The sequence below is a fragment of the Opisthocomus hoazin genome, chromosome 1, assembly GCF_030867145.1.
Source record: "Opisthocomus hoazin isolate bOpiHoa1 chromosome 1, bOpiHoa1.hap1, whole genome shotgun sequence".
NCBI lineage: Eukaryota > Metazoa > Chordata > Aves > Opisthocomiformes > Opisthocomidae > Opisthocomus > Opisthocomus hoazin.
This window is the reverse complement of record NC_134414.1, coordinates 25,535,083-25,557,610: the sequence shown is the minus strand read 5'-3', so window position 1 is coordinate 25,557,610 and position 22,528 is coordinate 25,535,083. Positions and strand designations below refer to the sequence as shown.

The window sequence follows — 22,528 nt, the reverse complement described above, 5'->3', positions numbered from 1 at the left end:
GTACATGTCTAAAATAAGCCAGATGAATTGCACTCCAGAAGTGCCTGTTTCTCTCCATTGACTATAAAAGGAGCGTGGTGTGATCAGTGCAGATAGAGATGTCTCCATTGGAGGCACTTGTATTTAGTTGACTGAATTCCTTTGGTGCATTTTATGAATGTGAAGCTATTGGTCGGCTCACTCAGTGCTGTTTCCAAAGTTGTAAGCACTGCACCAGAGCCAGTCCCTGTGAAACTGTGGTTCCCAGCAGGTGAAGGAGATTCAGAGCACTTGGTAAATGAAAAGCATTCAGAGTAATGCCCGTTTTGAGTTGATACAATGCATGTGCTATTGCTCAGTCTTCTGTGTGGGTTACTGTATCATTACAAGTCTATCCAAGATATCTCGGAGCATCATGGCTGCAATTCAAGACTAGCCCTTGTTTGGATGACACATGGTTGAAATCTGCACCCTGGTGTGTGTCAGGAGAAATCAATGTGTAATTAAAAACTGCTAAATATGATGTCATCGTAACATTCCTTGCTTTCTGAGCATTACTTTTAGTGGTGTGTTAGTTTATCTTGCCTTTTTTTTTTTTTCTGGGGACCAATGCATACTCTTAAATGTCAATATTATTAATAGCTCTCAGCTCTTTCTGGGCTGTCTCCTGTCTTTGTCTCTTTTGAAGATGAGGTCACTGAGCGTTTTGAAGTGTGCTAGTGTATTTTACGATAGAACAGGGTAAAATCATGTTCACTGCAGTAAAGGTAGGCTCTTAAGGGCCTCTTGTGTTGCATTAACAAGGCATTTCAAGGAAGTAGAATATCAAATTAGTGCTTCATGTTGAAGACATTAATGTCTGTATTTAATCCCTGTTACAGCGTGGAAGCAGAAGGAGGTAATGCCTGAAAGAGCTTCCTTCCTTGCCTTCCTCTTTTCACAAATGAACATTAAAAATTTAAAAGTGTGGTTAAGAATGTGTTAAAAGTATTTTGTGTTAAATTGGGGGTGAGAGAGGTATGCAGTTTTCAACAAATTCTCTAGTCTCCTTGTTTTTTGGGGAAGGGACCCACAAACAAACAAAAAAATCCCACAAAAGCCAACACAGGTAGGGGGAACAGAGTGCTGAGACTCAGTGTCAAGCTGTGCCTTGCCCAGGTGTGGAAGAGCTTGTGGAGCTGCCTTCTCTTCATGGCCTTGTAAGATGGTCTGGATATAAATTGATGTCTTATAAATTACCTAGTCTTTCTGCTTTTGTCTTAGAGAAGGACTCAAAGTTTGCTCATCTGGTTCTGTATTAATAATCCCTCTTTTTATATGCAGTTGGTAGTCTCAGTTGCTAGTTCTTTAGCAGAACCTTGTTTTCATTGGGTGCTTTAGACTTGAATGCAATAAATAAAACTAATAATTTTCTGAAATACTGCATTTTTATTTCCCATCTGTGGTTTAGATCTGTATACTTTGGAGTATCTGCCATAATGCAGCTGTAGTTTAAGGGCCTGTGTGAGACATTATTTACAGTTGCCATCAGCTGCTCTCGTAGATCTGTAACTGTGCAATAAATACAGATATGCATAGGGAAAGGATTAAGAAACTGTTTTTCACTTCCCCCTAATTGTATCTTGTGAAGTGTAGCTGACCTATGTGTCACAGGACTGGTTGTGCTGATTGCGTCCTTCCCATCTCATTTGTGATTGCATCTGTCTTGATATATTAGATGGAGTCTGGGAATAGGAGGGGTGTCTGCCTTGTCAGACTGCAAAAAGTGCAGTAAAGGAATTGATTGATTTAAATCAGTTGCAGTACATTAAATATTGAAGCTAAAGGTCTATTGCATTGCTTTGCTTGGTTAAAATGGATATTTTAATGTTTTGCTTCTGCTTACTTTGGAGGTTTTAAAAATTATGCTGCCAAAATGGGTTTCTAAATGAAATGTTTGGTGTGTATTTTTGAAAATATCACTATTTCACTGGCGGGGTTTTTTAGTGAAATCTTTCACTGAAAGATGACAGTGGTGATAGGAATTTGTGAGTGGCTTTGGTGGTCCCATAAGTATTCCTGATGAAAAAAATTGAACTGGAAGATCTTTCATCTGTGCTTGAATTCTCTCCTTAAAGAAACAGAGAGCCTGAGCAAACCTTCCAGCAAAATGCTGAGTAGAATCATAGAATATCTCAAGTTGGAAGGGACCCATAAGGATGCCACAGTCCAGCTCCCTGCTCCTCGCAGGGCTACCTAAGACTAAACCACGAGTAGAGCTTTTCTGAACAGGTAAAACGTTTTGGGTAAGAAGTTTGTTCATAAACGTGTGTACTTAGGCTAAAGAAGTAAATGCAGACTGAATGCTTAACGCCCCTGGGAGCTGATCTGCAGAAGTCAGTGGGAAGCCACTTACAACATCCTCTGTGGAAACCAGCTGTGGTACTGCTCCGTGCTGTGTCCTGTGCTATTTTTTCCATGAGCTTCGTCTAAGTACAAAAGGGACCTTGAAGTATTTACTGACAGTAACACTATAGTACTATGTTACCTGAAAGCTGCTCTACCCCTGTCTCCTTCCACAGTTTGCTTATGGATGCAAGTGACCTGAGGATAATTAGGTCCATATCTTTCTGAGGGTCCCTGGCTCTAGGCTGCATTTCTCTCCCAGCTTCTTCCCAAAGTATAGTGCTTTGTGCCCTGTCTTGATTCCACCCATCCTTTTACAGAGGAAGCAGTATGATACCAAGGCATCAGTCATCTCATTCAGGATGGAAAATGCTTTGTGTATTAATGTGTTAAATGTGCTGATAAAGACTAGGGAGGTATTGAGACCAAGGAGAGCCTTCCTTTTTTCCGTATCAGCTTTTACTCCCTCTCAAGAGTGGGGCTGCTGGAAGGAAGTCCCAGAGGTGGACGAGTAGCGGGGCTGCTTTATGGCACTTAATTTTATGCATCCCTTCCATCATCCATGAACACTTGTATTGCACAGCCAAACGTTGAATGCTAAACTCTTTATAAAGGTGCAGTCTTGACTCCAGGCTCTCTGCAGCCTGGGTAGGTTAAATTCAGATTCTCAAGGAAGCAGTTTGAGCAAGAATCTGAAGACTTGATCGTGTACCTACAATTGTGGTATTTGAAACCTGACTTTTTTTTTTTTTCCCAAGGAGTATCTGTAAAAGAAAGAATCAGTCTAGACGAAGTTAATTGTGTTTTATTGTCAAAAATGCTTTTGAGAAGAGGCAATAAAAATGACTTAAGTATTAACAAACATTTCCAGTGAACTCTTTTGAGTTGCACTTTTCAGAACCTTCGTAAGAAGCATTGCTGTCTGACCAGTGAATGAGTACGTGAGTAAGCAGAAGTTTTTGACGTGACTGGTGTTTTGCTAACACCTTAATTCATATTTGGATGTATATCAAGACAAGGCTTACGTCCTGATACTGCTACAGTGAGTTGTGCAGTGAAAGCCAGGGATGTTCCACCAGACGAGAATTACCGACAGTTGCCTGTCACTGCAGTATTTCTCTCCAAAGTGGTTCTTTCCCTGCGCTTTTTACTTGGAAGCTACCCTTTTGTCCAGGAATCTTTAACTTGGCTGTTCCTCCTCCCCTTCCAAGATATCACCTGGGGGAAGCTGCAGGTTAATAGTGTCCTGTGCTATAATCTTCCAGTTATTAATGTAGACAGCCTATCAAATGTGCAGAAATGGACCACAGCTCTGATCATCTGGCTAAAGGGATTAACATCATCTAAGGCAGTGTGTTGGTACCGAACCAAGATTACAAGGAGTATAAGAGGTTTGGAGGCTGAGAGAGTGAGTTGGGAGAGGAGGGGAGAAAAACCCCTCAGGAAATCAGTAGCCATCTCAGTTTGCAACTTCTGTAGTTAATATGCTGTGTGCAGCAAAGCGTGTTCGCTGGAGTTTGGGGCTCTGCTTGATGGGGAGGTTGTCAGAAAGGATGCTTACTTCTGTTTAGAATCAACAACTATGATCAAGTAACGCTTTGTGCTGAAATCTTGTCTTAGATTTCATCATCTTAAACCAAATGCAGAATTTTTTGATGTTTTGAAGTTTATATCTAGTGTTTCCTGTAGCTTGTTTAGTCTTAGTAGGCATATAAAGATGTTAGTCTTTAACTGGGTGTTATATAACTGTGCGTATAATAAACTTTATTTGGTCAAGACAGTAAAAGCATACTCTGTGCTTTATGTAGCAACTGATAGATGTGTTTGTGTTGAGGCATTCCACTGATTTGACAAATAATGGCTCATTACTTGCAAAGCTGACTAAAAATCTGAAGCCACACCTATGCTGCAGGCCCAGAAGTGAATGCAGGATGCATTAACTTGCCTGACATGTCGTAGCTCAACTGCACTAGAACAAGCTAGAGCATCTCTGCCGCATTCTGGTCATGTCTGAAATGTCTGTAGACAAGCTGCTAGTTTAAACTGCAGAATCAGAGATGCTGTTCACAGTCTGTCTTTTTTCATTCCCCTGTTACTTAAAGCATATTTGAAACTAGGGAACTTTTTAGCTATTTCTGTTGCCATGTAACTGAAAACTAAATGAACGCGGACTGGACTCTGAGAGACGTGTCCGTCTGAGAAGGGTGCTAGCAGACATGCACAGGGCTCAGCTGCAACGAAATAATTGCACAAGGGGACTGCCAAAAGTATGTGAACCTGTGTGCTGGAGGTGCCCCTGGGGCTGGCAATGGAGCTCGGTGCACTTGTCAATCTCATCCCTCCAGAACTGGCTCTAAATCTCTCTGTAGTTTCCATTTTATGGCTTGAAGTCTTTGCTGACTCCTTGCTCCATGCTTTAGTGTTTTATTATGTGAATGTTTTGGGGGGGTTGGGGGGGAAGAATGGAGTGTATGTGCGTGTATGTATGAGAGAAGCTAAGATCTGATGCAGGCTATGTTCAGAGCTGCTTTATAATTATATAGCCAACACCTTTCATGCACCATAGACTGGTTAGTGTGTTGGGCTTTCGTGTTGGTAATTTAACTGGGCCCCTGCAGTGCCAAGCAGTGTTTTCATTGCCGGGTAGTTGAGTGCTTAATAAATCTATCCGATGGTATTAAGTAAATTCTATGGCCCATTCAACTTTTTCCTGTTTTCAGCTTTTAGGAACAGGACAACTGCTAGACTTTTCACGTGGTTTAGTTCACATGTGAATTTTGAGCCCAGCAAATTTTTCTTAGGAACTTTTTCCTCCCTCAATTACTTATCAAGTTATTTTAAGAGGTGATCAGCACTAAACAAAATCAAGGCCATAAAGCAAAATGCTGAACAAGATAACTGCGTTTTTTGATCAGCAGTAATCCAGCCGGGTGTGTTAAAAGGCTGTGTAAGTTGCTCCCACGGGACGTGGACTCTGGAAGAAATGCCATATAGAAAACCTCTGTCTCCCCCATTCCCCAAGCTCCTCATTCTTCCCCTATTTTAATAGTAAAGCTTTTAGATATCAGTTTCATTGTTTTTGTTGTGTTATGGGGCTGACTTGAGATGTGGAAAAGTTTTGTCTAAAGCTTTATTGAAAGGAATATAAAATAATTTGGAACTTTAACTAAAACTGGGGGGGAAAGGAATTACGGTTGTTTGTACAGATGGGGCTAGAATGGAAATATTTAATCTATATGTAGGTATTTCCAAAATACCTCATATTATTTGGTAACCCGATCCACCTTTTCCATGAAAAATGGGCTTTTTGGGTGTCTTATCCAATTTAGTAACCTAGTCCTGAGTGTTTTTCCACTTCTTTCTGGTTTAGGCTAGTTTAACTCTATTGAATTCCATGAATTTTTATTGAACTGGAACTGATGTAAGATGAGAGAAGAATCAGGTTAAAGTAACTACCAATGAAACTGGTAAGAATATTCAGATGTTATGGTGTCAGCCTTTTGTTTTTGAACTGGAATGGAGTAACATCACTGCATCGGAGTAGCACCACCAGGCAAGGAGTGCATGAGAGCCGGGAGAGGCCTTATCCCTTCTGATCTTACTTGTATGTAGTCTGAGGTTGGAAAATGGTGAGTGAGGCAGTAATCTGGAGGAGGGAATCGGGTAGGCCTGCAGTACCCCTTGCCAAAGCACTCAAGATGTCTCTGATTTGTTCTCTGAACGCATGAGAAGCCTTCCACCTCCTGGGTGGAGATGCACTGTTGGCAGCAGATAGAGAAGCCTGCACCTTCAATCTGTAAGCTGTGATAGCTGAAGAGGAAACTCCCTTCTCCATTGTTCCCAGTATAACATTGCTGGTGTATGCCAAAGTATATCAGGTTGGGGCTGGGGGAGGAAAACAAAGCTTTAAAACCTTTCATATCTATTTGGTCTCTTTTGCATAAAATATGAGCCAGTAATGATAGACGTGAAATTATTTTTTTTTTTAAAGCTACTTTCTCTTTCTGAAATGGTTTGACGTTGGTTCTGAAGCCTAGTTGTTGAATAAAGAAACTTCCCAGCAACTGCCTTTTGATTATTTCTAAATGTGGATTACAGCTGTCCTTTCGGGACAGGCACATAGTTCAGCATGTGAGAAACTGACACCTTTTTCTTTCCTTTTCAGAGTATCTCCTCTACAGAAGTCTGAAATAGTAGACATGGTCAAGAAACACGTCAATGCCATAACACTTGCCATTGGGGATGGTGCCAACGACGTAGGAATGATCCAGACAGCTCACGTTGGAGTGGGGATCAGTGGCAATGAGGGCATGCAGGCAACCAATTGCTCAGATTATGCTATCGCACAGGTCAGAGGCAAGAAAGAGCACCTGCCCTATCCTGTTGTCAGAAATGTGCTGTGCGACCGTGTAGTGCTTGATGGCTACTCTAGCCTTCAAGTTAGGAGCATCTCCGCTCACTTCCTTTTCAAGGCAGCTGTCTAAAACAGAGCTCTTGGATCTATTTTGGGGATTCATTGTTATGATTTTGTATTCTTCACCTCCACCCTCCTTCAAAGTTTCGGTTCCCTTCTGACAGCTGTGCAATATCTTGGCTCTTCTTACTTTTTTATTTCCCTCCACACCTGTGATGTGTCCAAGAATTGGTCACACTTCTAGAGAAGTGGCCATTGTTTTCATTTTAGGTACGTTATTTTGAATGTCGTTTGGGTGAGTGCTCCCAAACTATCCCATCAAATTCAGCACTCTTCAGCTAAAGAGGAGAGTAAAAAGCCTTTTTTGTTTTACTGAAGAAACCAAGATGTAGAAGAAATGCTTTAAAAAAAAAAAAAGGGCCAAAAAAAAAAACCAAAACAAGGAAGGAGGTGCTTTAGTTGCTGGACATTGAGTACTATTTACAGCTGAGGTGCCCTGTGTATGTGTTTGAGACTGATTGCAGGGCAAGAACAGATGGAGCTGACAGGGAGCAGAGACGATGCACTGTCTACTCGGTGATCTGTGAGCATCAGCTGGTGTTCCCTACTTGGCAGGGTGGAGGCAGATTTGCTTTACCAAGTGATATGAAATATTACAATCTTTTGGTAGTCTCAGTAGAAGGTGAGGATTTGAAAAGGCATGGGTAATGATGTCGTTTGCACAGATAACTGTTTATTGTGTTAACCTTGCTGTGAAGCGAAGTGGTAATCTCGTATTGCCGTTCTGCTCTGTGGCCTGATGAAGTACGTTTTGGGTTTGAATAACTGAGACCTTTCACCGAATTTATCTTGACAATTTTAGGCTGTTTTGTCAAGGGCTTATTCTGTCATAAACAATAGCATGTTCTCACATCGGTAGCATTATAGCAACTACCATAATTGTAAAGTCTGTGGTATCTTGTAATGACTTTCTCATTTTTAACTTGTGTAGACTATATATTGCTTCTGCTGTGTAACTTAATTGAGTGCTCTTTACTTGGACTTCCTCAGATCGCTTATTACTTCCACTTTAATAAGTAAGCATAAGTTTTGTCCGTAGAGGGCCATATGCATAATTGTTTTTGCATTAGCTGCAGTAATGTTAAATCTGAAGAATCAATTCCATGTTAATGTGCTGCTTCTGCATTTACAAAAAACCCTATCTTTGGATTTAGTGTTAGAATGTGGAAGTAAGTTGCTCTTTAAATTCCAGTCAGGGAGTTACTGATGATAGCAACAAATCTTCTCAGTTCAATGTGAAATAAAAGCTGGTCACACCAGCACAGAATTTTAACTTTCAAAAACTAGTAAAACACTGTGGAACTGTATCTTTTGTGATTGTGTAGAGGAGCTTTGTGTTGATTAGAAACCATAAAAAGGAATCCCTCTTGTAAAGGCGACTAATAGTGTATGGTAATGTGTGTTTCAAAAAAAGTGTTCAAAAGAAAAACTTGATCTCCGTGGGGTAGTATTTCTTTCAATGAAGACACATAACTCCCACTAAAGCGTTACTGTATGTGCATGCCTTGAAGGCAGAGCATGTTCTTATTGAGTAATTTAAGACGATCGCTATAATGTAGCATCTCATGTTCAAATGGTATTTCAAATGCAGTGGTGCCAGAAGTAGGCACTTAGGGAAGAGAAAGTCTCTATGTAGGCTTGTTCAGGATTCCAGGGGGAATCAAAGCATAAACCAAACAAAAATAAAAAGGCAACTTGTGTCTGACTCTACTCCAAATAGCTTCCACAGGTGCAAGGAGCATCTGTTTGAATCATCCTTTTCCCTTGAAGTGATATTGCACCAGTGATCTGTATTTAGAGAATTCTGAAATCAAATGGCCTAACTGCTCAGAGAGACAGTAGTAGAATTTAGTAACTTTTTTCCTCAGTAAAAGGCTTTATCTTAATTCAGAGAGCATCTGGTGTCTGAAGACTGGTCCCTTTTCTTAACTAGGGAAACTCTTAAATGCTATGGTTTTCTTCTCTGGAAAATTTGGCTTGCATTTTGGATGTATTTTCCCTGTCTTAACCTTGCCCCCCCCCCCCGCCCTGTGACATCACCTCATCCTTCAATCAGGATGGGGGATACATTTCTAAAAGTTAACCTCTGTATAAAACATGTTATGCTAGGGTTGATATGGAGACTGAAAACTTACAGAAACTGTTTCGCAGGTAAGCCAGCAGATGTTTGTAATGTTCCCTTCTGATTTAAAACTCCATATATACAGTAGTGTCCAAAACAAGGGCAGTGTCTTAGTAGAGCCCTATCCCTACAGTTGCTCAAGCATGCTGGTAGCTGTTCGTTTGCATAATGTCAGTGACCAGCATCAAAACAAATTTAACTCCTTGCCAGGTCTTAAAGTGTGGCAGTGTAGACAGGCTCAGAACTGTTATTTACATCCTCGCTGTGCGATGCAGTGCACTCACTTTCATGAATGTATAGAACAATTAATGGTAGAATCTTTCCTTGCCTTGTGCTTCAGAGAGGACTACATCTGAGATGGTCGCTCATTAGACGCTGCAGAGAGAGAAGTTTTTTAGGGTGGTGTCTGTCTGTTCTCTGCGAGAGGTGTTTGGGGTGATTTGTCAGGCCATAGCGGCAAGTTTCCCATGACTGCTGATGTGTTTTGTCAGTGAGTTTTGATGAGGAAGGTTGTAGCTGTGCTGCATATTAACTGAGGCGTTAGGTGTGTAGTAGGTCAGCTACTCCCTTGTGAGTGTCCCACTTTCAGTCCTGACTCAAGTTGGGCAGAGACTGAACCGTGAGGTTTGGTTCACTTCTCTCTCTCTTTCTTGCTGGCATATCCTGACAAATCTGAGTTGCTGATGCATGGGAGAGGGGCTGTTCTTACAGGATTTGTGGTTCAGTGATTGCGGTGCTGGAAATCATGGGAGCAGAGATATCTCGTGACAGTCCTAATTCATTACTGTAGCTTTCAACTTCAAATAAGCTTTGGTTAAAATAAATGAGCTGGAATCTAAATTTAGGAACTCAAGCTTTTTCTATCAAATCACTTAGTGGAAAAGGAAGCAAAGCAAATGATGGTTCCACCTCAGTGTCCAAGAACCCTTCAGGTACATATGTTTTGAATGGTAAATCTGGTCACCAGTTTGAGCTGTAACTGGACGAAACAGGAATGCTGCTGGCCATGTAAAGGTTCACTGACAAAGCCAAGACTAGAAAATCATGCATGTCCTAGGCTGCCTTGTCAGACTGCTTCTGTAGAAGTCTATTTTCAAAACTGCTGAACTGAGAAGCTGAATTTGAGCTGTGTCTGTGCTTCAAACTAGCTTTAAAAGGTATCTGCTTTTACAAGGTTGATCAACTTGCCCATTTTGGCAAATGCTTCTTCATTCTTTATACAACATTTTAGGTGCTTTGTATGAGTCAGAACTGCGAACATTTTGTGGGCTGAAAATGTTAATACAAGTATTCGTTCTCTATAAAAGACTCCATGCATCTATTTTTTCCACTTATGTTCTCCCCTTGTGCATTTTATTTCAACTCAAGATAGTTCTAATTGCCAGACTGTTCGTTTAACACAGAGGAGATTCGTGTCCTGAACCTTGTAAGCCCTCAAACACAGGGATCTTCTTAGACCATGAAATGAAGAGTTCCCATTTATATTCAATTCACAAGGTTGTATTATATTAATCTTGCTTGATTTTGCTATCAGGGTAGTCATACTAATGGAAGACTTCTCGCTGTTCAAAGCCAGTGAAGACCACTTACAAACTTTCAGAGGATTTGCTGCAAAAAAGTTTTTTCATTTTAAGTGTTGTTTTTTTTGCCTGTATGTTCTGCTATGCTATTTAAATATTGCACTTGACAAACAGTGTTCATAGCTGATCTGAGTGATTTTTTTTTTCTTTTTTTCTGAGGGCAGGTGCTTAATAAATTTTTTTAAACAGTTACTCATATATGTGAAAACTTGTTTTCTCTCTTTCAGTTTTCCTACTTGGAGAAGCTGTTGTTGGTCCATGGAGCTTGGAGTTACAATCGAGTTACCAAGTGCATTCTATATTGCTTCTACAAGAACGTGGTTTTGTATATTATTGAGGTAAGAGTAACTGAATGGATGGGTCTTACTGCTGCTTACTCCTCAAATCATCTCTCATAAAAAGAAAAAAATAATCCAAATGGATTGATCTAGAAGGACTGATTTTTTTTTGTATGTTTAACAACTTAAAATTCTCTTTCCTTTCTCAGATTAAGTTAGTTCTCTCGATTCTTTTAGTGTTTGCAAGAGTAGAACTGAAGGTTTCGGTACAGTGAAGCCTTGGATACAGAATGTCAGGGACAAAGTTCATTCCTTCTGTGCAAATGTTCTTGTTTGGAAGCTTCTTTGCATTCCTGGAAACACTTCAGTTAGAGCTTATATTTATAAAACTTGAATTTGGGGCTAAAATTAAATCAGAAGTTCACTTAATAGAATCAGGAACAGCTCCATAGTCAAAAGCTAAACCTGTTGTTTCCAAATTATAAAGACCATAGCTTAGCTGGAACTGAAATTAGTTTGCCTTGTGTTCTGGAAAGAGAGGACATAATTTTGCCCTACAATGCCAGTGAAATTATAAAATGAGGTTATTTGATTTCATAATATTTAAAATATAACTGTGTTTTGAAAAATTGCCTGAAGATGTCATAGTGAAACTGGATTTTTAAAGAGGATTGAATACTCTTATGAACATTAATATATTGCATTTCAGCTTGCTTAGACAGGCGTGTAGTTCTTGTGCTTCAGGGTAGTTTTGAATTTAAAGTCCATCAGGCAGGGATGCTTATCATGTGCTGTTGCGTATTTAGAAACACAAAAGGAACTTGAACTGAGTGAATTGGACACATGAATATCAAGTGGTCATTTGGTACAGCAATTTCCCTATTGTTCATCAGTTTTATTTGTATATGTCTGTGTACATGCTGGATTTTCTATTTCTTTCTATGGTTAAGCAGATGTGAATGAGGTTAATAGATAAGAAAATTAGAACATGTATAATTAGGCAGCTAGTTATATCAATTGCAGAAGATAATGGGTAAGTGATGCTCAAATATTCAGTGAGTCAGATCACGGTCAGTGTGTGTGTACCTGACTCCCTCAGGGTCTGATCACTTTTTATGCGTGATGTTAGGCTCTTGGAGAGCAAATATTCTCCACTAACTTGCTCCGTTTTTCCTGTGCTAACTATCTGTGTATTAGCTGTTACAATTTCACCAGAGTAGTCTGTTTACTGCAAGAGAGTTGCACTATGCCATCAAAATAATGGTAGTGTTTTGCTGTCATGGGTGGGAGCAGGGTGGTTGAGTGAATAGAAGGGGTTGATTTTTTTCTGAATTTTAAGTATCTAAATCTAGACTGTGTTCCAACTCTATCCAGATTCTCTGCCAAATTTAAATCCATGTTCCTGAGATTTCACAGGTGTGTTCTAATGTAGAAGCCACCTTCAAAGCTCAGAGGTGAATTTAGCACACTTAGATAATCAAGATATGTCATGTTTTACTTTCTGAAACAGTCCTTAATTTGACTTGGGCTGATCATAGCACGTGTTTTTAGTAAGGGGTTTTACATGTTGTTGGAGATGACAATAATATTCATTATTCTGCAAAAGAAATACAAATAATTTTAAAAAGAACTGTTCTAGTGGGTTTCTTACTAAGCATTGGAGTTGCTAAGGTCTTCCCTGAATTGTTCAGAAAATGCTTAACAGCTTCATGTTTGCCTTCCAGGATTCTTTTCTCCACTTGAAAATTAGTTTTGAAAGTTCTGCTTCTTGCCCATTGTGGCTGTGTGTCTTTGCTTCATTTATTATAGTCTGACAAGTAAATTAAGTTCTGCATCAAATGTTGTATGGCTAAATTGTGCCTTCCCGTGTGAGCAGCTATGGAAGGACCTAAAGTCAGTTGAAGGCCTATGGGACCTTCAGCCTGAGGTAGCTTAATCATCTTACTATAGGGAGGAATTTTATTAGCCAGAAACATCACTATATGATACATGAAATGTAAGTCTGCTCCAGCAATGTGAAGTCAGATGTTCTCTTCGCTGTCTTGGTCTGTGTTCAGTTCTTTCTGCATACTGTACTGAGGCAAATGAGCTTTTGTGTCTCCTGATGTCCGTGACTAAGGATAGAGTCAGTTCTAACGCCTGAGCACTGAAAAAATGTGTGACGAACTTCAGCACCTTGCATTGGTCACCCCTCTGTGCTCATGCTGCGTGGGAGTTGGGAGCAAGTTTAAGGCTTAAGGGAGGTAAAGTGACATCCTAAGGATTCAGGGGAGCAAGAGAAGAGGTCTCTTAATTCCATTCTTAGCTTTACACAAAGAAAGCTGAGTTGTTTTCTATTTCTGCTGTGAGGCTTGGAAGTGCTGATGAATTTGTGTTATGGAGTGATGCTCATGAAAGAGAAACTCCACGAGGGAGTAAATCCTTCAACTTGAGAGAAGGGTAGATGAGTGCCCGGCACTCCTGCTCTGTTGCTTGTGCATATGGTATGTTCCTGATTGTTTCCCAATGCTCTGGACAAGTTTAGTATTTACCTGTACTTCCTGCTTGGATGTGTGGTGTACAGGGAATATTCTTTTAGCGTCATAATGAAATGGGGATTTGAACTTGAACTACTTTATAAGTTAATCTTTTAAAGGATTGTATTGAGTAAATATTTATAAAGTTGAATCAAAAAGCACATCGGTCAATACGACTGTCAGTTATAGCTTTGTTACTGTATCTGTGTTATTTCAATGAAGCTTTAACACCGAGGAATAACTATAGTAAGCCTTATGTAAATGAGTTTTGTGGCAGTGAAGCAGTGGGGCTCATCATAACTTTTATTCCCTGATACTTTCCAAATACCAGAGAGAAATAAGAGATGGTACTTGGGCTTAGCGAACACAACATGTGGACAAAACTTGCAGAGGCATACATTAAGAGTAAACTTAACTAAACAGTGATAAATGCTTGAGGAGAACACACTGCTGTCTCCTTTCCTAGCATCCCAACATTGGTATATTAAAACCCCTGACACACTTAGAAGATCATCTTGTTACCAATCACCCTTATACCAGGAGGATCCAAACTGTGGCATCTCTGAAACACTAAATTTCATCAGTTTTCATTCAGCTTCTGGGAAAAGTGGTAATTAAAATACTGAATTTGGGATTTGGTGGGAAGCGTACTTGGGTGACTGGCATTGTGGGCTTTACTGCTAAGAGATGATGCTGGTTGATGCTGGTGCTTACCTTCATGCAATGGCTGATTCTTTGTGGAGAGACAGGGCCCCCAGGAACTGTGTTTTGAGCTGCTCTGGCAACAGCTAAAACGTGCGCCCATATTGGGACAGTTCCAGGCAGCTACAGAGCTAGAGTAGCAGAAAGCAAACCTTACAGTCTTGTGATTGCAGGGGAAATAGAGATAAAGGTGTGTTTTCCTTCTCCCTTGATTATGTCTTCCTAATGTTTTTTTGAGAGGTGAATTCTAAGGCATCAAAGTAATAAAGCTCAGTGAAGTCTGAGAAGATTCTGGTTTGGCTTAACAGCTGGAAACTCGATGTTGCTCTTCTTTCTCTGACCTGATCTCTCTTTCCCTTTTGCATTTTATCATCATTGGCTTCCTGCCATTCTCTTGATTTTCCCACCTTGATTTTTTTGAAAATACAAAACTCAATGAAATAGAAATCAAAAGCAGAAAGAGAAGTGGGTCCTGGAAATTGAATTCCTTTTGGTGGGACTCTTAGTCTGATTCTTGAGCCCTTGCATATATCTCTGCTGTCAGGGTGCTTCAGGGTGTAAAGCTGGTGTTCCCTTGCTTCTGGCCTCGCTTGCCAGCAGAGGGGTGCAGAATCAAGCCTTTCCACCCACAGAGCTGGCTGATAGATGCATTGCTGCTGCTTCTCCACTCTGGCCCTTCTGGGTCTGTCCTAAAAGTGGCAGGGGAATCTACATAGAAAGCTACCAAGATGTCTGCAGAGATGAAATGCAAATATCAAGCCTCGTCTTCAGTGTCTGTTCCTGTGTTTCCCATGTCTGGCTGCAGTAGCTGTGTGCCATAATGCTGTTACTGAGGAAAGCCAATCATTCAGCATCATCCTGAAGCAGAAGGTCAGTGACAAGGTTTTTGGCTTTTAAAGATTTGACAGACCAATACCTGGGTATCATTACAAAAACACCATCTCATGCAATTACTTATGTAGCTGGCTTTAAATTGAGTAGTGAAACAAAAGATCTGTTTCACATCTGTTGAGCAGATACGTTTCACTGGAGATGATATAAAGTTGTCCTGATGACATCAGAGATTTGATATATAGCTGATTTCAAATGTAAAAGAATACAGGAATGTTGCTTTCATGTCGTGCTTGGAGAAGTAGAAGCACAGCAAGATCAAAGGCGATATCAGAAATATCAGGTAAGAGTTCAAGGCATTTGGGACTGGTTCTGTGGAAACAGTAGCATGGAAGATAGCTTTAAGGCCAACACGGTGTGCAGGAAAAATGTGCTCAATCCTTCACTGGAACATCTTGTTCAGCTGAAATGTACTTAATATTAAGTGCTCTTGTATTATATATTGGAGGAAGAGTGTGTGGGGAGGGAAGAAAATAGATGGTCCCTGTGTCAAGGTCTGGGAGTGGAGAGCCCTGACAGGAAAATGAATGGTAAGGGGGAAGGTGAGAGTATAGTGTACAAACCCTGAGGCTGCATTTTTCTTTTCTGCCTTCAGAATCCAGAGATAAGTTGTAAGCCCAGATTGGAAAGCTGTTTCTTTGTGGAGGCTGAGAGGGAAGCCTTATATGTGAGCAGTGTTAAACAAGCAAGATAAATGTAGTAAAGAACAAAATACGGGGATTAAAGTTTCTCTTTGAGATGAATTTTCTTAAAAGTCTTAAAAACTCTGAGTAAACATAATGCCTAGATAAACATGCCTTTAAATAAGTGGTGATTTTGCGAGTCCGGCAAGGTCTGGTAGTGAGAGCTGTGAAGTGCTCCACCCACTCATAGTGGTTACTTCTTCAGACTAGCCGATGGCACAAGCTGTGAAAGCACATGTGAAATGTTGCTGTGTGAGACCTTTAATTTGTTTCCACTGTTTTCATGCTTTCCTGTCAAACACAAAAGGTATTTTTAAAAATATTGAAAGCAGACAGGGGAATTTTCGCCCTCTGATACTGAATTCTGCTTGCCATTTGGATATCTGATATGATACTACAAAATATACAGCTCTAATGCTTCTGTGTGCTTATCCCTGATTTATGTAATCTGACTTTTACCCACATCCCTGTGCCTTCTGTTTCCAATTGACTTTGGAACTCTGAGGGTGCAGCCAGGCAATAGAAAACCTGAAGCGTGGGGAATTTTGCAGTGAGTCGAGGACTGAAGTGTAGTGACTATTGTCATAAAAAGCAACTTTGTTAAAGATAAGAGCAGTATTTTCCCCCAGTGTTAAATTAAGAACACGAACATCTGGTTGTAAAATTCCCTAACAGGGATAACAATAATACAGGCAGTTGGCTGTCTTGTCATGCTTATATCTTCAAATTATTCAGTTGCCTGTTCAAATACTTCAAATGCCAGTGAGCATTTAATAATCATTACTTCTGTATGCATATACTCCGTTGGTGTGGTAAGCTTATAACAATGCTGTATCGTGGTGGAGCAAAGTAGGAATGTGTGTGTGATTTCCGTTTTAAATAATTTGGAGATTTGGCTTTTGAATTCTCACAAATGCCTGCATATCCTGACTAAATATCTTATTCTCTATGGACAGGTGCTTTCGGATAGGCAGCAGGTGGGATTCGGTGTCCTTAGGATTGGTATCAGGTATAAATTTAGGTGCCTGAAAGAAAACTATGTAGTGTCCCTGTAGGCGGCCTTTATGGGTGCTCTGGGGTCATGGAGAGCCATATGGGACTGGCAGGTGTGCCACAGGACCTGCCAAAGACCTTCACCTGTCTGAAGCAGCAGCAGCATTATTAGTACTAAGAGGTCTGTGTTGAGGTAACTGAATCCTATCTAGAAAGTGAAGGGATCTTTCTTTTTTTTGTTTTTGCTGTTCATTTAGTTTTGAAACGTGACAAGAAATGAATCCAAACCCCCCAGCCTGGGTAACGTTAATCAGTTCAGAAAGTGTGGCATATTTATGGAAGTTACAGTACAGAACTTGCAGACCTGGAAAGCATAGTAATGGACACAGTGTGAGGAGCAAAGCATGTGAGACTCGGCACTCTCTTGATAATTTTTGGAAAAACAGGTCTTACATGTGTGCTTATTTTTCTCTTGCACCGTTTCTTATCAGCCTTGTACACAGGTTTAACATGCAGAAATAGCAGACCTAGGGCAGCATGGAAAGTTTTCCCCTTCCCACCCACCAAAAAAACTAGTCGTAGGCTCCAATTCAAGAAAATATTCTTTAGTAGCAATGCATACAGAAAACAGATCCTGCAAATAGCCCGCCACACTTCTTGGAATATCATAAAATACGGTTGGCCAACCTAATCCAAAATCGTCCAGATAGTACTTTACTTTTTATTCTTAAAAATATGTTCTAAGCCTAGTTTATATTGCTACCACTGACAGTTCATTCCATATTTCAATCCCTTTGTCTGAAAGAAATTCCAAATTGCTTATAGGATCACCAACTTTAATCCATGATTGACTTGGGTTTTTTTGGATTCGTAATTGAGTATGTTAATCCCAAGAGTTTCCAAGGAATCAGTCACAAAGATAAATCCGTGCTAATTTTCATTTCATTTTTAGTGCTATGCACTGGACAGTGAATCATTAGAGAGCAGTCCATCTTCCCTGAAAAACAAACTGGCTCAAGTATTAAACAACTGGTTTTGAATTTTTCCAAACCATTTTCAAAAATGATGGAGTGTGTAACAGCATTGTTCTGACATTTTACGAACAGATTTTCTTGGTTACACCCTACATCAACACAGCTTGTAATTTTTCAGCATTCCAAATGTTATAAATGATAAATTGGGTTCCTTAGTGTGGTCTCAAAATCTCTAGGTGAAACGCCTACCTTGTTCAGTATGCACTGCAATAGACTACTTCAAGAAGAGATTTGCTGTGATATTTCATTGGACAGATACGTTCAGAGTGCCTGGATCCAGTGGAGAGGGACTTATTACAAGGAGGTGTAGTGATAGGACAACAGGAAACTGCTCTAAACTGAAAGAGGGCAGATTTAGATGAGATACTAGGAAGAAATTCTTCACCATGAGAGTGGTGAGGCACTGGAACAGGTTGCCCAGAGAAGCTGTGGATACCCCCTCCCTGGGAGTGTTCAAGATCAGGTTGGATGGAGCTCTGAGCACCTTGGTCTGGTGGAAGATGTCCCTGCTCATGGCATGGGGTTTGAACCAGATGATCTTTAAGGTCCCTTCCAACCCTTACTATTCTCTGATTCTATAAGGGTTGTATAACAGGCACAGTGATTTTATTTTCCTCTAAAATACATGGTTAATTTGGTTTGAAATATCTTAATTTCATATTTGGAGGTCTTACGACACAGCAATAGTAATGCTGTTCTCTAAATTTGAGGCTGCTAAATGTGAAACATTAGCCATCTCCTGAGCAATATGTTCATCAAAGTCACAATTCTGTCATCAGTAAATGTTTTTACAGTGTAACTGTCACCAATGAAAATGCAAGTTGATGTTTAGAAGGAAGATAACCTAATGTGAGGTAGCTTTTGAGAGGGAAGCTAAACCTGTGTTAGGAAAATTAGGAAAACCCAAACTTAGGGGGGTTTTCCACCAAGCGAAACCAGCTTTCTAATTCAAGAGTTTAGTGTTCTTGATTTCAACTTCACTTTCTTTCCAAAAGCTAATAAGTTTTCATATCAAATATAACTTGTTGTGGCTTTGAATATCAACTTGAAAAACATTGACTGCTCTGACTCAATGCTATTGGATAACCTGTTTGTTGTTTTAGTAAAAATGATGGGAATGGATCCTGCTTTCCCATCCACCTAGGCCAATTCAGTGCATATGGCATTACTTGTGGGTACAGAGAAGGCCAAATTTCAAATTTGTATCAATATTAAGAGTGCAAATAAACCTTGTGAGGGAGTAACTTGTGCTTAGCACATTCATGCAGAAAATAGCAATGTATGCTGTACTGCACTGAAGTGGGTAATTTTGAGAGCTTTTTTAAAATCCAGCACCATATTTTCCTAGATGTGTATATATAGTAATACAGCTCTTTAAAAATATATCCTTTGGGCCTGTACTGTTTTTTTTAATCTGGCCTGTACACCTGTAAATAGACTTCCTTTAGCAGAGACATTCCTGATTTACATGGGAATCACCGATTGCAGAGTCAGGTCCTGTGCGTATTGTATGTACGAGTAAGTGTGAGTAACTTGATCATAACACTGAAACGTTTTGTTTCGGTGTTCAGTTTTATCATCTTGAAGCATTTTACTAGTACTTAGTCTCTTTGTTCTTGGGAAGTCAAGCAAAAAAGATATCCTTACCTGAGCTCCTGTCCAACAGCAGTGTCGTCGTCAGCTTCTCCTTCCTTGTTGTTGCTATGGGCATTTCTCTGGCATCTTTGGAGGCACCACTGGAGTAGATGTTCCTAATGGCCACATTTTCTAGTGTGTCCTGTAGCACGGATGCATGCAGCTGATGAGTTCGTAACTCTTACTGTCTTAATACTGCTTCAGGCAGCTACAACAACTTTCTGAACACTAGTTCAGAAGTGTGGCGTTGCCAGATTTTTTTGAATATGAAATTTCTTTCTTTTCAGTATCTGCATCGTCGACTGATCTGGTCCTGAATATTTTGAGGTTTCTTGGTTTTTCAGGATCATAACCCACAGAAGCTAGGGCAGAGAATACATTTAAGTGAATACAGACTGCATTTTGAAATCCTCCTAGGAAATAATTTTGCCATTTCACTTGGATGAGCACTAATGATAAAAATACCTCTATCCAGTTTCACTAATTAACCACTAGAGATTATTTTATTTTGGGATTCATAAAAGGCATCTGTAACCTAGTTTAAGTGCATGTATGGGATTTAAAATAAAATGTATCTTATGTTTGTGAAGGAAAGAATCTGGAATATAGGTTTGGAGTTTTTGTTTGCCTGAGTTCAAGGTGCCCATGAGAGGCTCCCTTTCTGTGTGGGGATCCTGCATCCCTTATTTGAGCCAGTGTTGGGGTGCTTTAGACTGTGTGGTAGCACACAGCAAGTGTAACAGCTTTGACTAACCTGTCCAAAGCAGGTTATTTTTTTCACTCTATATTGAGATGCTGAGCACAATGTAGATAGCTATGACTAGAAGCTTTTGGTTATTTATGTGCCCTAGAGAGCATGTTATTGCTTCTTATATCTCTTTGCTCTTTTCCACAAAATCACTTGGAACCTATTAAAATGCGCTTGAAATGGCAAATCATGCTATCTAGTGATAGTATTACTTTTGAGTTATATGGTCTATTTTTCTTGAAAATAGGTCAAAAGTCAGCTGCAGCGCTTTCCCCCTAGATAGTCTATGCCATTCCAGAATGTTTTTCATTAGTTCCTTTCCTTGCCACTTTGAGCCTGATTCTTTTCTTGAACCATCGCAATTTGAATGCAACTGCTCTGAAGTAAGATCATCCAGGAACAATGTGTTTTTTGGTTTTTCTGAACGAGGATTGACAGTTCTTTGTAACTGGGCCTGTGTCAGACAAGGGAGAGGAGAATCAGGACCAATACTTAAAAGCCAAGACCACCATAATCTAAACACATGTTTGTGGATATACTTGCATGCTGAATATAAAATTCAGTATAGCCAGTAATCATGGGTTTAATCTAAAACCTCAGAACTAGACCCCAAAAGGCACGGGGGCCCATTCTGTGGAAAAGCAAGAGCTAAGTGGTCTTGATGCATGCTTGTGTGTGTTACAATGTGGTTCTACTCCATCAAGACAGAGACATGGATAACCACTGATGATTTCATGCTGTCAGAAGAGTGAAGGAGGTCAAAACTTGGTCTGCCAGCTTTTAAATGTGACAAAGTTATTTTGCTTTCTTATTTCTTGCTGGATTTCTTTGTATTCATGCAAAAGCAATTAAGGATTTGGAAAGCAAGATGGTGGAATATGTTAGTTTTAGCTGTATCTGTGTTCTTCAGGGATTCAGTGAAAGTATATGTATTTTTGTATAAACTGTATAAATGCTATGTGTGTAAGAAATCTAATACTGTATATTCTCATCCAAAAACAAATAATGCAGATCGATTTTATTAATGTTAACTGACTAAAAAAATGCGGATGGCTCAGTAGCAGCAGCAGTGTAAGCCATCAGTAACCAGTAACACCTGAACCTCGCAGCATTATTTGTGATGATGGTTCCTGTCAAGTTCAATTTTGGTAGAAAAGTGAGTCTCCCTTTTGGGTTTACTAACAGTGTCTTGACCTTTTCTCCCTTTTGTTGCCAAGGAGTGACAGGTGTCTGGAGCAGCTCAGCAATATGACAGCTTGTGCCTTGTGTCGGCTGGTATTCATTAGTGTTAAAAATGACATGTGGTTTTGTACTACTCGGAAATGTGTTTGTGCTTATTAATACATCCTGCTTTGTGGACAAGATAGGGATAGACTATTGAGTTGCTATGTTTTCCCTTGTTTTTCATTTACTTAGTGTTATGATTGAATATGTAAGTACATGAAATCTAAGAAATGTCAAGATGTGATGTCCATAGTGGCATCATTAATCCTTGTTTGCCTGCTGCAGTGGCACCACGCTGTGCTGTGGTGGTGGGTCCAGCAGCTTTCTGCACTGGGAGCTTTGTGCGATGCTCACCTTCGAGGTCCCACTTCTCTTAGAAAGTCTAGGTCCCTCCAACTGTCATGCATGTTGCTGTACCCATCACTGGGTTGTGCTTTCACCATCGCTTGAATCCACAACCGGGCTGTGCTTTAATCCGACATACGTGCACACTGTCGTTGACAAGGGCAGTTTGATCTTCATTTCTCTCTAGAAGCGTGTTCTTTTCCCTCTTCCTTGCCAAGCCACTAGTGTTTGCACAGCTGCAGGATGAGCTCTTCAAGGTTAGAGTTCAGCTAGATCATGTTCCTGATATACACAGGAGTTCTAGGATGAGAGGTAGGACCAGCTCTTCTCATAGCAGCGTAGACTTTTGTCATACTTCAGGGTGCATGTTATTTTAGTAAGCTCAGGTGGGAGCTTTTCGTTGTGTATCTGCAAAAAAAGACAAAAAAATTGGAGGTGGAGCAGGTGAAGGGCAGGTATTGGTGTTCACGATATCACTAGTAATCTCATGGCATAACTGCTTGGGGACTTATAATCAACCAGTTTTTCCCTTTTGGGCTGCCTGGGTATCTGTTACTCAAAGACATCCCAAACGTAGAGCTGGGGAAGAGGGAAGGAAGCTGAGAAGTGGTAGTTGATCCCAAAGGCATATCTGAACAGAAAACCCTTTCCCAATGTCAGTCATGTGTTGTTCATGTGCACAAAGAAGCTATGATCTCTCAAAAGCTGAGAATACATTGGAGACCATCATTTTAACAGAATGTGTGCACAATTACTGGATTTTATGGTGTGTGATTTGTGATATGTGAGGGGGGGATTTTTAAGAAGGTGTATTAGGCCATCTGGGCAGCAAGGAGGAGCTGGCTTGTGTGAAAATACACGGTATTCCTACAGTGGAGGAGTGATAAAATGATGGCAGTGAAAGTCCTGGCAGACTTTGCGTCTCTGGAAGCGGTTACT

General features: G+C 40.2%; 1 protein-coding gene across 3 annotated transcripts in view; it reads left to right on the top strand.

The window, feature by feature from the left end:
• Window positions 1-22,528, top strand: part of ATP8A2 (ATPase phospholipid transporting 8A2) — a 345,411-nt gene that overhangs the window by 193,057 nt on the left and 129,826 nt on the right. For all 3 annotated transcript variants that reach the window (XM_075419576.1, XM_075419584.1, XM_075419592.1), the window contains 2 exons: window positions 6,530-6,713; window positions 10,768-10,878. In XM_075419576.1, the coding sequence (XP_075275691.1) occupies window positions 6,530-6,713; window positions 10,768-10,878 (295 nt within the window). The remainder of the gene's footprint in view (window positions 1-6,529; window positions 6,714-10,767; window positions 10,879-22,528) is intronic.